At 44.3% G+C, this 15,861-nt stretch overlaps 1 protein-coding gene across 3 annotated transcripts in view; it reads left to right on the plus strand.

Moving 5' to 3' along the window:
• The window catches only part of LOC143819361 (broad substrate specificity ATP-binding cassette transporter ABCG2-like), a 28,867-nt gene extending 13,956 nt beyond the window's left edge, over positions 1-14,911 (plus strand). For 2 of the 3 annotated variants that reach the window (XM_077300921.1, XM_077300923.1), the window contains 8 exons: positions 1,393-1,640; positions 6,886-6,968; positions 8,321-8,410; positions 9,356-9,480; positions 10,740-10,894; positions 12,067-12,156; positions 13,992-14,086; positions 14,707-14,911. In XM_077300921.1, coding sequence (XP_077157036.1) covers positions 1,393-1,640; positions 6,886-6,968; positions 8,321-8,410; positions 9,356-9,480; positions 10,740-10,894; positions 12,067-12,156; positions 13,992-14,086; positions 14,707-14,854 — 1,034 coding nt within the window. In that variant the 3' untranslated portion in view covers positions 14,855-14,911. The remainder of the gene's footprint in view (positions 1-1,392; positions 1,641-6,885; positions 6,969-8,320; positions 8,411-9,355; positions 9,481-10,739; positions 10,895-12,066; positions 12,157-13,991; positions 14,087-14,706) is intronic. The other variant, XM_077300922.1, reaches the window with a different exon arrangement.
• The last annotated feature ends 950 nt before the right edge of the window (positions 14,912-15,861 follow it).

A 15,861-nucleotide genomic window follows, 5' to 3' on the forward strand; every position in this document is an offset into this window, starting at 1 on the left:
GGAAGCAGAAGAGGTAGAAAAAGAACAAGATGGGTGGATAGAATCAAAGGCGAAAGTGGATCAACCTTACAAAAACAAAGAAATGACTGCAGAGAAAGTTGCATGGCAGGACTTTGTTCATAAAGGCACTATGCATCTGAAATGACTTGATGGAACCGAACAACAACAATAAGAAGGCCAAGGGGGAGGCCATGCTTTGGACTTGTTAAAGAAGAGATCTCCAGCCACCATCTGGAGGTTGGCAGCCATAACTTTGCCTAACATACAGTGTTGCACATTACTTTCCTACTTCTTTAGAACATGTAATTCTGAAGGTGTAGCAAACCAGAAAATATTTGTTTTGTTTTCCTTGGGTCTTGGATTGTTTCACGAATTTTCCGGTGCAAGATGCTATGTGGCTCACTTTGTCCTGTGCTAATTGTCCTGTAGCTTGAACCCTTAAAATTCTGAACCATTTCCTATGCAATGTAATGAGTGGCAAAATAGTTTGTGCAAGTCAGCTTTACTCCTAACTTGTGTTGTGTTTGGGTTGCCAGCCCCCCCCCCCCTCCCTCAGCAGTGATGGATCCCCCATTTTCTTGCTTCCACTCCTGCTTGGACCACTTTTATTCGGCTTTGGCTTCCAGACTGCAGTGAGGTTTTTTTTTGAGCATTCATACAATGTTGGCTTCATCCCTAAGAGCAGTGTAGAATGTGAATGCCTTTACATTTGCAATGGTCACGACAGGCATGGAGAATGCTGACTGTGTGGATGCAGCTGTGGAAAACAACTTTAAAATTACACAAAAAGACACACCAAATCTCAGTCAGGACAAGAGGAAGCCCAAGCTGCAGCAAAGACTAGCACTGAATGGATACTGCTTGCATGAAGGGATTAAAGATGGTCAACTAAATTATCTGGTTCCAAAATAGGTGGTGATGGAAATATGATCTTCCTCTTAGGCCCAAGAGAGGGCTCAAGAAGTATCTACAAGAAGTTACAGTAAAGTCTGGAGGTTTCTTTCAGGCAGAGCTTGGAGCATGATGAAAGCCTGCATGCCCTGGCCAACAGCACTCAGTTGCACTTCAACCTTTTTTTTTGCCATGAAATTGTGACTGATTTATGGTGACCCTCTAGGGTTTTCAAGGCAAGAGACATTGAGGTGGTTTGCCAATGCCTGCCTCTGCACAGTGACCCCGGCATCCTTGATGGTCTCACATCCAAACACTAACCAGAGCTAACTTTACTTAGCTTCCGAGATCTGATGAGATTAGGCTGGCTTGGACTATCTGAGTCACCAAATGCCTTCATTTCTTCACAGTCTAATTTCTCAGAGAAGACAAACTTCTAGGACCTGATTTGTCCCTGACTCACAACGTAATAATCTATTCTTTACATTCTTGTTTAATTAGAATCAGACCTGGAAAAGCCTGATGGAGAAGCAGAGACTATCGCATTAATGTTAGCCAGACAATATGCTCAATCTACTCAATGCATAAGAATGAAAGAACAATTAAAGCAGCTGTCCATTGAGAATAAACAAAGAAAGACCTCTTACCACCTTATTCCGTACTCCACTTCCTTCTTCCATCAGCTCAAGTGGGTGTCCAGGCGCACATTTAAAAATTTGATAGGCAATCCACAAAACTCTACAGCTCAGGTAAGCTTTGTTATGATGACTGTTGATCGCATTGATCACTGCTATATTTGTTATAATTATATTCTGTGTAATCTTCCTTAAATCCAAATGACTATAGACAACATTAATGAATAAGTAAAGGGTTGCCAGCTCTGGGTTCTGGAATACCTGGAAATTTGGGGGGTACAGTCTGAGGAGGGTGGGGTTGGGAGAGGGTAGACTTCAATGAGGAAAAATGCCCTTAGGGTCCACCCTCCAAAGCAGCCCTTTTCTCCAAAATGAACTGCCCTCTGTCGCCTGGAGGTATGGAGATCAGAGGTAATACTGGAAAATCTCTAGCCAATAGGTGGAGGTTGACAACCCTAGTGATTATTACATTACACTCAATTCATGTACAGATGAATGTGTGATCATCTCTCCTGGTGTTCAGTTTTGTTTTGAAAGTATATGTGCATTGGCTCTTTCTTAAATACAGATGTATGTCGGTACATTCAGAATATACATGTGAATAGGGCTAGTATGAGAGTAATCAGCACCCAAAACCCACAACAGATGGCAACACAATGCTGTGCTTCACATGCTATCTGATTCACTTTTGGTGACATCTAAGTCAGTGGTTCAGCTGAAAAAAGAAAGTGAAGCCAGGATTTGATGATGAGCTTCCCTACAGGTCGACATCCTAGAATCATAGAGTTGGAAGGGGCCACACAGGCCATCTAGTCCAACCCCCTGCTCAACGCAGGATCAGCCCAAAGCATCCTAAAGCATCCAAGAAAAGTGTGTATCCAGCCTTTGCTTGAGGACTGCCAGTGAGGGGGAGCTCACCACCTCCTTAGGCAGCCTATTCCACTGCTGAACTACTCTGACTGTGAAAAAAAATTTTCCTGATACATTTTTCCTCCTCATGTCCCTTTCCTTCCTACTCAGACTTGAATCTCCTCCTCCACTTTCTGTTTGTTTTGGCAACCATTTGGGACCTTGAGGTGAACTAAGTGTAGTGTCTTGCATCCAAATAACAAGCTGAAAGCACAGTTTGAAAGAGGGGTTTGCAAACTGAGGTTTGGAGCCAAGGCGGTCACTATAGCTGGCACAAAAACTAGAAGTGGAGAGGAAAGAATGGTTTGGTTGCATTTGAATCAAGTCTCCTTCTGTTCCCTTTACAATGATCCTAGGTATGCCTGAGTACCTGCCAGTTTGGCTCACATTCTGCTCTAGATTTGTGAGGTACCTCCTGGCAGTGGGTAGGGAATGGGGAGTGGGCTTATTGGGAGCCGGCAGTTCCATCTGACATTTCAGCAATGTGCCCATATGACTTTCAATGTTACCTGGAAGTGATGTAGGTATGTTGGTTAATGCCAGGGTAACATTAGCTTCTACCATAGAGTTTTTGTCCCAAAGCCAGAGCATACCCCAATGTCCCCGATATGCCTACATCACTTCCACGGTATGTTGAAGTCCTGTGGTCAAGTCTCTGCAACACTGGGTTTTTTTGCGGTAAGTCCCCTTCCTGTTGGCCAGCTGATTGGTGGTAGAGTACAGGAGCAGGGGCCCCCACCTTTACAGGCATCCGTATTCTGCTCTGATTGCAAGCACAGATATTATTGTTCAGCAAGCTGTTCAGAAGTGTTGAAAGGGATTTGGTTGTGTCTTTTTTGCATGATCATGCTCCTTTGGTTTTGGTTTTACATGCTCCTTTCTGACCCAATTATTGTTATTTTTCAGTGTCTACCTTTCCCTCACCACTCACCTTCCTCTAATTCGGATTTTTTTCAAAATGCACAGTTAAAAGAAATAAAATCCATTGGAATTGAGACTTACTATTTAGGAATCTCTGTTTGCCTTCCATGCCTCCCTATTGTGCTAACTGAATATGTACTCCACCTTATATTTACTGATGTCAGCAGAACTATACCTCTGTAACTCCCCCCCCCCCTTTGAGGCAACTAGGATTATAAGATTACACCAGGCATTTTACCGAATGGCAGAAATAGTGTGATGGTGCAATATTGCCAGACTTTTGGCAACCATGACAAGCAGAAGCAAACAGCTGAATCTTCAGGGATCAGTATAGAATAGATGGCTATCACTGGCAGTCTTCAAGCAAAGGTTGGATACACACTTTTCTTGGATGCTTTGGGCTGATCCTGCATTGAGCAGGGGGTTGGACTAGATGGCCTGTATGGCCCCTTCCAACTCTATGATTCTATGATTTCATTGCACGTGCATGAACTTCAACGACTGTTGAGGCAATCTGATCATCTCTGATTGAGGGAGCTGAAAAGGTACGTTAGCCTGGCAATGGAGTGTGTGCCACAGTTCACACCATGCCTAGTCCTTCTGATTACGTGTCCTAGGCAAAAGCAAAGCCCCAAGGGATAGCTGGACATCTCTGCAGAGTGTGTGAAGTTAAGGCCTTTTTGTGTATGTTGATATTATTGGGATCCCTATTAATTGCTTTGTAAAAGCTTGACCTTGTGACAAGGATTATGGACTTAAGAGCTTTACAAATGCCCAGTGTTAACAGCCCTGCCTTTTTTCTCACAATAATTCAGATCTCCCTAACCTCATTAGGGGTGGATTTGCAATGCAGTCTTGAAAGACCCCACATTTCATTAAGCCCTGTTTGCCAATCTGCTTAAATTGGACTTGATGTGATCTCTGTTTCCCACTTCAATTGGCTTAGCAGTGGAATTATCCCTGACATTTGGTCCTTTCAACAGGTCCTTAGCACTGCGGTACCATATAAGCAAATGCGTTTTTGGTGTTACGATTCAAGCAGTCCCTCATGCCTTAAACAATGCTGAACACCCTGTTGACATCATGTTCTCAGAGATAGCCTCACATTCGTCATTTTAGCTTCTAGGGAGAATTCAGGCTTGATTTGAACCAGGATCCACTTATCTATCTTTTTGTCAGTCTGCAGTATCTGCAAAACTCTCCTCCACCACATTTCAAATAATACATGCTATTACGATGATAAAAGGGGGTTAGAACTGATCTTTATGTTTGAGGGGCTCCCCAGTCTCTGTTCCTTTTATATGCCCTATTCTTTTGCAATAATGAGCAATGACTGTGTACGGCTTCCATGAAATCATGGGGATCTAGTTTTATACAGTAAGCATTCACGCTGTCATTTATATGTTGTTCAAACCGTTTTTAATGTATTTTGAATTTTAAATTTATATGGGTTTTTGAATCCTATTGATGTGAGCTGCCCTGAGACTTCTGGAGAGCAAGTCGAAATATAAACAAACAAATAGGGGCAACATACAAGTCGAAATATAAATGTACTAGATATAAAGTACAACAGGCTAGATATAAAGCCTGTTGTACTTCTAAATACAACGGGCAATAGGGAGGGGTGAAGGCCTATTTCCCCTTCTCTTCCCCCCGGCCACGGTGCGGCCTTCCCCCTGGGCCCAGAAGCTCCTGGGCCTGGGGGGAAAGGCCTCCTTCCCCCCCTGGTGGCAGCCCGGCTTTCCCCCCGGGCCTAGAAGCACACCTGCGGCCTCTTCGAGTCCCCGGGTGTGCTTCTGGGCCTGGGGGAAAGGCCTCCTTCTGTACTCACGCCGTGGCACCGCTTCCCCATTGCTTTCTGGACTGTCCTGCTGAGGGCCCGCGCCTTCCGATTGGGCCTTCACCCAACTGGCTAGAACTCTTGTCTGTCCTGGTGAGTGCCCAATCGGAAGGCGTGAAGCGCCTTCCGATTGGGCCCTCGCATGGACCGGCCCCGCCCACTCTCCGCCCACTTACGCCTTAGCCTTTTATTTAACAGCGACAATCTGCTGTTAAAGATGTATGTGTGTGTGTATGTATATGTGTGTATCTGCTGGAGACAAACAATGCAACACGATATGATATGATATTGAATCTGATACCATAGGTTATTAATGAATTGAATTGTTTCATTTTCTGTTGTCTGTCTCCTTTGGATGTTTTTGGAAAGATGGAGTAAAATGCTTAAATATATATTTTTGAAATAAATAAATATATTTTTAAAAAGTCCTGCCTTTCACCCAAAGATCTCAGGGCAATGTACATGATTCTACCCCTGCCCTGTTTTATCTTCATGACAATCCTGTGAGGTAGCTGAGGCTGAGAGACATGGACTGACCCAGATTTATACTGAATCAGCTCCTTCATCTATCAAAGTCAGGGTAATTTACTCAGACTGGCAGTGGGTCTCCAAGGTTGCAGGTTAAAGGTCTTTCACAGCCCCTACTGCCAGATCCTTTTAACTGAAGACTGATCCTGGGACCTTCCGCTACAGAGCTACAGCCCCTTTCCATCTTTCTATCCCAACTTCACTGTCTTATGTTGTTTTACTAGGAACGTTTGCTGTTAGACTCCAATGTTGTCATATTTTGCAATCTGAGGGACTGAATAATTCTGTCTTACTTGCAATCTTCCATGAGTAAGAAAGGTGGTTTCTGAGGGTGCCTGGTCTTGGTCTGCAGTAGAACAGGTATATTTTAATCCAGTAGCAACTGAGAGACGAACAATCTGATGAGGGTATGACTTTTCAGGAGCTCCCTTCAGCAGAAAACCACCATAGAGTCCACCCCTGCCCTTCTCCCCAGCAGCCATTTTATCTTATTGGGAACTGACCTCTGTTGTCTGGAGATTGTAATTCCATGAGGCCCCACCTGGAGTGTGGCAGCCCTATCAGGGACAGGAACTAGAAGCTGGATCTTGAAGGAAAGCAGGAAGAGGTGCCACTCTGACTAGGCAAGGGCAAACTTCCATATGTATACAAGGCCCTAAAGTCCAACAGATTGAGCCATTTTCATGTACTGATGCTAGGCCACCAATGTTAATCTTGCATCTAAAGAGGCTGCTGAGCCTGAGAATACTCAACCCTAGGTTGTTTTCTACTACGTTAGGCACTCAGCCAAGAAAACGGCTGTTGGCCATAAGGCACATCACCACATGTTCCACTCCCCAAGAGAAGAGGGGCCCCAGCTCAGTAATGGAGCATCTGCTTTGCATGCAAGAAGTCCCAGGTTCAATCCCCAGCATCTCCAGCAGTGGGTGGTGTGAAAGACCTCAACCTGAGTCCCTGGAGAGTGGCTGCCAGTCAGAGGAGAATGGTCCGACTCAGTATGAGGGAGCTCCTCGGGTTCAACTTTTTCAGAGGGTTAGCTAGCGTATCTGCAAAGGGACAGATACCGGTTATGTTGATTTTACAAGTTATGTGCCTTTTTAAGTGATGCTTTCCTCCACAAAGGCAAGCTTCGTGCTAATTTGATTTTTTCCCCCCTCCTAGATCTGTATTACTACTGTTCTGGGATTGGTCATTGGAGCTATTTTTGCACACGTTGAAAATGATGTCACTGGCATTCAGAACAGGTTAGTAAATGTGAGAAATACATTACAGACAAGAGGAGAACTGAGTGTTTTTGGATTATCATTTACTGTGTAATTTAGCTAGTATACTGTTATCTCACGTTTCCCTTGAAGGAGTTGAGGCAAAATGGATTCTCCCCTGTTTCATTATCATGACAACTGTGTGAGGTGGGTTAGACTACTTGCCCCATGGAGGAAACTTACATCTAGCCTTTCTGTGTACATAATCTTGCCCACAAGGCAAATAGAATCTCCACAGGGGTATTTCAGGTTTGAAATAATGGGAATAGGGTTAAATCCCCTATTCTCATGTGTCACTTTCCTGATCCAAAATCAGGCCCTCAGAAGTTGCAGGTATGCAACTCAATGCGTATATCATGAGGACATTGGAATATGTGAATCAGCTCTCAAATGTATATGACTGGCTTGAGGTCACCCACATTTCTTCAAGTTGGCTTCTTGACAAAGTGGGGATTCTAACTTGGGTCTTCCAGCTTTTAATGTGAAAGGTTGCACATTTCCCCTTATATCTCTGTGTGAAGGTTTCAACCTGCTTCCCTGCTGTGATAGATTTTTATAATGCTGTAGAATTCATTTCCATTTTTTTAAAGCCTGAAAAAGCTTTTCCAGAAGCAGGGGTGGGGGTGGGGGAATGGTGTTTGTAGGAAAAGAGCACTGAGGTCAGGGGGACCAGCAGAAACGTTCACCTTCCCATCTGTACAGTGGCCAAGGGTGCTTTTATTGAGATGTATTTAAAAAGATCATACCAAAGCAATTTGAGAAAGGATTTCAGGAAAGTGTGTTAGGGCGGGGGGAGCCACAGAAGCAAGTTTAGCAATATCATGTGGATTCTCTTTAAAGCAGGACCATAGAAAGGAAAAAAAAATTCAGAGTGCAAACATCCAAATTATGGCTCCCTTTTGGAAGGCACAAAATGCATAAGCATCTAATTTCTCCCTCTCCCACTGTTTCCTCGTTACACTTCCCAAGAGCTCCCATAGCCTCTTCCCTTTTCCTGATTCCTTCTCTCTTTCCAACTCATTAGGCAACTTATCTTTATTTTACCCCCCTCCCCCAGCTTTCCCTCCTTTCCTCCACCTGGCAGGCTCCCCCCACCCCTCCCCCAAGTCATTATACAGCACTGTTTGGAAGCAGCCTTAATGTCCTTGCACAAAACAGCTTTCCACTAGATGGTGCCTTTTGTGTTCACAGTCCTGTTCCGAGTAGTTTGGACAATTGTTACCACCGCGCAATGTGATCATCACACCATACACTCCTCTCTGTTTTGTTAGTTAAAATGTTCGGGCAATGGTTTTTCTAACCTCCCATTTTTGTGTGTGTGTTTCCCCCTCTAGAGTTGGAGCTTTATTCTTCTTGACAACCAATCAGTGTTTGAATAGTGTTACTACCGTTGAACTTTTTATCACGGAGAAAAGGATATTTATGTAGGTAAATCTGTTTGTAGCAGGATGCTATCCTCTTGCTGATTCAGTTTTAGTCCCTCTAGGAATTTTGCCACACACCAGCACTCAAAGCAGGAGAGTGAAGTCCTTATTGTTGCTTTTTCTGGGTGACACAGGTGGCCCAGGTGGAAAAGCTCACACTGGGGTCCTATGGGCTGAGAGTGGAAGGAGGAATGCAGTCTGGACAGGATGAAACTGCGCTTACACCTGAGTAGGGATGCCTATAGTGGGAGGCCTCCTGGCTATTCCCCCAGTGGCCAAGACACCAGCAGGATGAACTGGGCTTTAAAAAAAAAACTAAAATAGCCCCTAAATATCCCAGTTTAGCTATGGAACACACATACACACAAGTAGGCCTAGCATAGTAATCTGTCCCACATAGGTTTTGCCCACTCCACTTTCTCTTGGTGACCTGAGGGGCCTGGCAACCCTAAGGTCCCATGTTCCCCAGCACAGTCTTTTTCATTGGTCTTCTTTCCCTTTTCACCAGTGGAGGAGTTGCTTGGATTCAACCCACAGGCTACTATTGGAAGCAAAGGCCTTTGAATTGTCTCTTAACTTCAGGTTCCTGGGAGTAGGGGTGGGGGAGAGAACTATAGAGAGCCAGAGTGATAGATAGGTTAGGACCTGTTCATCCTTTCCTTTCTACTGCTCAGCTGTGGTCTCTTTGAAGTGTGGATTGCTGTTTATTAGGCAATTTTCCTTCTTTCTGACTGCCATGAGTTTTTCTGCATAGGTTTCATAAGAACAAACAACTAGATACTTCACATGTGTGGTTTTATCAGCAAAGCAAAGTTTTGAGAATAGCCATCAGAAGATTCGGGGTCTTAACAGGATTGATGCATTTGATGAGTGGATTGATTCAGTGATTGGATTTTAATTCCACTGGTCACTGTCCTGAATAATGTAATTTATTTTGTATTGTAGGCATGAATACATAAGTGGTTACTACAGAGTGTCTGCATATTTCTTCTCAAAGATAATAGCTGACATGATACCCATGAGGACTTTACCTGGGATCATCTTCACCTGCTTAAATTATTTCATAATAGGCAAGTATCCCACCGTAATAATCATTCAGCTCCCTCCCTTCTTCCCTCCCTTGGAATTTCCCTGTGACTGTGGCTTCTCTTCTCTTTCTCCCATTCCTGTTTTTTGTTTGATACCTCCCTTCTGAACAAGTAGGCCATATAGCTCTGATCTGAGTATGCCAGGTGTTCTAGTTCAAGCAGCAGGTGGAGAACACTTTTTAAAAATACTTGCCCACTTTAACCCCTGAAGGTAAAAAACTAATACACCTGGGACTAGGTTTGTAGCCCACTTCACTCTGCGGTGCTAGTTCTAATTGCAGGAAGGTATTTTAAAAAAAACTTGGGAGGAGCAGGTTCAGAAATGTAATATTTCACATGCCATCTGTAGAGGCACATTTTCAGTGCATTACTTTCCTGGGAGTAAACCCCATTTAGTGGATTCCAGTAGGATTCTGAGTAGACTTGCTCAGGACTGCACTGTTGAATCCACTTTCCCAAGTTTCTGCCAACTCATATGTCAGCTAGGTCATAAACATATCCTGATCTAGTGCTTTCTTACATAATAGGTTCACGCATTTCGCATTACATTATTTGGGTGGAGCACAATTTTCTCTGGCTTTGGTATTGCACGTTATTTTATTGCATTATTTTATGTTATTTTAAGTGCTTGTTTTAAGGCTCAAACATTTTCATGTTCACTGCCTTGAGGATTCTGTTTGGTTGGAAAGTTAGTATAAAAATGTTTTAAGTGTAGTCTGGAAAAAGTTGGTGTAAGAACATTTTATATGTAGGATAGAACAGATTGGGAGCATGGGCGTAAAAAATAACAAAGTGCTACGTTGGGGCTAAAAAGAATTGATAGTTTGCAGGCCCATGCACCGGATGGGAAGGGTGTGTTACAGAATATCCCAGAACCATTGTGAAACTTTTTATTAGTTCTTTCTCATTTTTTCTTGAATTATTAAACTCTTTTTCTATTTTTTTCTATCTTGTACCATTGTTAATAGGTTTTCATTTGTCCAGTGAGTAGCTTTTTGAATTATTTCTTTAATCTTTCTTTTTATGGGTGGGAGGTTAAACTCTCAATCCTCTCCCCCCCCCCCCCCATGGTGCAGTGATGTTGATATCATAGGAAGCTGTGATACCAACAACGCAATGAGATGAAGTGACTCTGGTCTGAGCCCAGCGGCTAACCCAGAATTGCATTGCCAACAGCAAGCACCAACAACATATAAATAAATCTGCCATTGTGAATTATGTTTTTTTTTAATTTCATTCAGGATTTAAGCCGACTGCGCAAGCCTTCTTTATCATGATGATTACCCTCATCCTGATCGCCTACACAGCTAGTTCGCTGTCTCTGGCGATCGCAACAGGACAAAGCGTCTCGTCAGTTGCCAACCTCCTCATCAACATTTGCTTCGTTTTTATGATTGTGAGTGCCCGGCCATTCCTGCCTGTCAAATGTTTCCCTCCAGTTAAGGAAGCAGCTTGGGTTTTGCCACATCTTAATGGGGTTCCGTCCTCAAATGTTCCTGGGGGAGGGGCATTGCCCTGGTTGCCCACTGGCAGCCAAGCCCCTGCCGCTCCATCAGTGCTCCAGGAGTTACTTGGCCTGGACCCTTCAGCAGTAGCAGTGAGGAACCAGTGTGGTGTGGCACAGCAGACTTAGGATTCTGGGCAAACCCGGGTTCGAATCCCCCGCTTCTACCATTGAAACTCCCTGGGGTGATCTTGGTTCCTCACAAACTCTCAGCCTGGCCTACCTCGCAGGATTGTTGTTGTGGGAGAATGGAGGAAGGGGGAGTGATGTTCTGAAAACCACTTAGAGGTCCATTTTAAGTTCCTAATCTGCTCCAGTTTGTTTTAATATTTTAGCTTCAGCGTTCTTAAAAATGGGTTTGTCTATCCTTCTGTCTGCCTTATATGCTTCCTGTCGAATGGCAAGATCCCCCCCCCCCATTCCCTGAAATCTCCAAGCTCCTTCCCAACATGCCGTCAGTCATCCAGTGTTCTGCCAAACTCAAATGCAACCAAGGGACAAAATCAAGTGTAGAGCTCAGTACTATAGAGCATGCTAGCAGTACTATAGAGCATGCTTAATTCTTTATTTTTAGATTTTTACCCTGCCACTCCGCAGAGGACCCAAGTCAGTTTACGACAGGTTTAAAATACAATAGTTAAATATACATTAGTTTTAAAATCTAATTTCAGGCTTAAAATCCAGTCAGTTCCATTATGAGTCTGCGGCTGCCTGTTCTTGCCCTAGCAGTTAGAATAGACTTAACTGGGGGCCATGTGGATTTGAAGGGGTGCCTACAGGCGGACTTCTGAACTTCCAGCATCTTCTTGGTTGTTCGGAAGTTTATCATGTTTTATGGGGGTTTTATATTGTACCCTGCCACAAGTCCCCAGAGAGTGGCGGGCTAAAAATCTAAGGAATAAATAAACAAACAAACAGACAGACAGACAAACGTCCAGAAGTGGACATTTCATGGCCATCTAAACGGATTCTAGGTGCTGAAGTCTAAGGTTCTTTAGGGTCCTGAGCAAAATTCCATGTTCTGTAGAGTTCTGCTCTCCCCTTCTTCTTTTTTCTGTTTGCAGCTTTTCTCTGGCTTGCTGGTAAATATTACGACCATTTCTCCCTGGTTGCTGTGGCTGCAGTACTTCAGCATCACTCGATACGGGTTGAATGTAAGTATGTATTTGGGATATTTATCAGCCCCCTGGAGGATCAGAGTGCCAGTGTATGTGCTAGCACCTATTGTATTCCTGAGTGCTAGCGCCTGTTGTATTCCTGCTTTGCCTCGTTTTTACACTTACTACAAAAGGCATTCTTATGCAGCTTTAAATTGCAGGCCCCAGGAACATCAGAAGAATCATGCTGGATCAGGCCAATCTAGTCCAGCCTTTTGTTTTCCACACAAGTTGCCCCACAAGCAGGGGCTCCTCCCATTTTTGCTCCTTCCAGAGGTGGGCTTAAGAACTATAATGGCTCCTAAGCGTAGAGGTTTCATTTAGCCTTCACAGCATAAAGCCCTCTGGGGAGGTCACCTCTGCATCTGATTGCAGTGAATGACTGGGCAGGCTGTTTTCTTTTCATTGAAGATTGTTTGTTACGACGTTAATTTCCTAGAGAGGAGCCTCTCATAAGAATCTCCAGTTTGACATGAACTAGGGCTTTGAGGCAAGGTGAATCTGAACCTGTAAAACACTGTCCCCTCCTGGCCTGTATCTTGAACTACATGGCAGTGTTCCATCTAGAGTAGACTGCACATTTCAGTGGCTGATATGCATTGTCATTACTTATTTCCCAGATGTACATCAGAGCTGTGATTCATTTAGACATTATACACTTAAAAAAATAAACTAGTGGAAGTTAAAAATTTACAAACATCAGTGATGAATCAGGGCACAGAAGTAACACAAGGAGAATCCCTGCTGGATCACCTAAGTGTCCATCTATTCCAGCATCCTGTTTCAAACAGCAGGCAACCAGTGACCCTGGAAAGCCCATGGAGCATGGAAACAGCTAAGACTTCCTTCTGCCACCAGCTCTGACATTCACAGATTTACTGATTCTAGGTGGAGAGGTTCCCTTTAGCCTACATGGCTTGTAGCTATTAATAGACTTATCGTCCGGGATTTTCTGTAATGCCTTAATTAAAACCTACCTACACTTGAATGTGAATTCTGCAATTAAATTATTGCCTGAGTAGAAAAGTACTTCCATTTGTCAGCCCTGAGTCTCTTTCCCATCAACTTAATTGGACATCCCAAATTCTAGCATTATGAGGGACAATAATTGTACAATCTTATCTACCCCTGCAAATTGTGACTCTTTTGCCTTTTCTTATAGAAAAAGTGCTCCAGCCTCTTTATCATTTTAATTGCACTTTTCTCAACTCTGTAATACCTAAGTAGGTTATTCAGTACTGAAGAGCAGACAGACGTTGTTAGAAAAACTAAGTTTTCCGAGTGTTCGAACTGTACAATGTGCTCTAATTGAACATTTCCCCAAAACAGCCCTTCTTGAGCTGTACTGTGGTAGTCCTGGGGTTGTTAGGATACTGAGTTAGTGGTTAAGGGCAGTAACCTCTAATCTGGAGAACTGGGTTTGATTCCCCACTCCTCTGCATGCAGCCAGCTGGGTCATTTTGGACCAGTCAGTTTACTCAGAGCTCTCATAGCCTGATCTCCCACACAGGGTGTCTCTTGCAGGGAAATGAAGGGTAGGCCGCTTTGAAACCCCTTCAGGTAGTAAAAAGCAGGGTATAAAAACTAGCTCATCTTCAGATCTTCTATTAGAGGACAGGTTCTCCTGTAGCCAAAGGATATTCGGAATGACATTGTTCCATGGCATATATTGCTGTGCACTTAGACCTGAAAACCAGAACGTACAGCTATAAGCAAGTGGTTTGGTTTTTCTGTCTTCAAATGTTTTGCAGATTCACCGAGTTTAGCAATAGGAAAGCCTTCTCATATGCAAGTTAATTCAAGCAAGTAATTCAGTTTGTGTCTCTCCAAAGGCTCTGCAAATCAATGAATTCATTGGTCTGAAGTTTTGCGATGCTTCCACCAGTGGCCTTAATGTGACCTGTATCACTCCTAGCCCATTTACGATGTAAGTGCTTCTCCTTCTGCTCCGTAAGCAAAAAGCTGAATGTCTTTAAATATTTTCCCCTTAGAATCATAGGATAATAGTTGGAAGGGACCTCATGGGTCATCTAGTCCAACCCCCTGCACTGTGCAGGACACTCACATCCCAATCGCTCATCCACTGTCACCTGCCACCCCCTTGAGCCTTCACAGAATCAGCCTCTCTGTCAGATGGCTATCCAGCCTCTGTTTAAAAATTTCCAAAGATGAAGAACCCACCACCTCCCGAGGAAGCCTGTTCCTTGTAGCTGTGATTTCTGCATGTTTATTTGCTGAAACATTTATATCCAGCTTTTGCTCACGGTTCACACAGCTTATAGTAATAATTTAAACACATTAGTAGTTAAACATAAAGAAAAGCAAATAAAATCAAGGCTTACGTATTCTTAGTATGGTTGTGCGCAGGAGGGTCCGAATCGGCCATTCCAGGCTGTCGCAGCCAGCGTCACGCTGTGTGTGTGGGGGGGAGGAGCGGAGGCCCGGGCGCCAGTGCGCAACTTGGCGCACACACGCAGCCAATTCGGATGCCGCCACGCACAGCCCTAATTCTTAGTAATGGATTTTTCTTTTAAAATCTCATTTCAGATGTACTGGAGAAGAGTATCTGGCAATACAAGGCATCGATATAACTCCTTGGGGTATCTTACAGAATTATGTGGCACTTGTATGCATGACAGTCATTTTCCTTTCCATTGCATACACCAAGCTGAGACTTCTAAAAAAATATACTTGAGCAAGGAAAGAATGCCTCCCTAACTCTGTACTGTAGTTTTATAGTAAACACCTAATATCTGCAGAACATTTGAGTGTTTTGTTTGATTAAAGCAGCCCCAGTTGGAATCCAGTGATTCCTGTAGGAATGACGCTTGCTACAAAAGATGCCAGTTTCACAGGCTCATTTGAGGTCTCGTTCTTATAAACAGCAGAGAAGGCAATGAGCCTGTAGCTTGATTGTATCACCTCTGGCCTAAGAGGAGGTGGTTTGTGGGTGGTTTGTGGTGTGGAATGCTCCTCCAAAACAAAAGAGCGAACGGAGTGTCTCTCATTTATAACACCAGGAGATTAGAGGGAAGGTTTTCCCCACTGACAAGGTTTCTGTATACATGGTGGGTTTTGTGTGCGCGTTGCTGTGAAAGAACATTCAGTCACACATCCTCGACTGTAGTCTGAAGTGATGCAACCCAGACAAATTTTCACCATTTCATCCATTATTTGTCAGGCCTATAAATAAAAATGGCCTTCTCCAAAGAGGCAGTTGCATAAAGAAGTGGCCCCCAACCTTTTTCGGGCTGGGGACCGGTCCGTGGGAGGGGGGGGGGAGGGAGGCCCGGACACCTGCGTGTTGGCGGGGGCAAATGTGTATGCGCAGAACTGCCACACCTGCATGTTTGCCCCCCCCCCGCAGCATGTGATCGCTACGTCGGAGCGATTAGCCGATGTAGTGGCCGATTCGCTCAAGCCTAGGCGAGCACCGTGCTGTGGAGGGGGTAGGAGGCGTGGGCACCAGCAAACATGCAGGCGCGGAGCTGCCATGCCTGCATTTTTGCGCCTCCCTCTCCCCCCTGCAGCGTGGCACTTGCTACGCCCGAGCGATTGGCCGACAAAGTGGCCGATTCGGTCAAGCTTAGGCCCACAGGGTTGGCGACCCCTGGCATTAAAGGACCTAGAGAACTGGAACCCCCAGTAATGCTCTTCTAAGCAAAGCCCCACACAAATGCAGAAGCTGGAAGAACATATTCA

Source organism: Paroedura picta, chromosome 10, assembly GCF_049243985.1.
Source record: "Paroedura picta isolate Pp20150507F chromosome 10, Ppicta_v3.0, whole genome shotgun sequence".
Lineage (NCBI taxonomy): Eukaryota > Metazoa > Chordata > Lepidosauria > Squamata > Gekkonidae > Paroedura > Paroedura picta.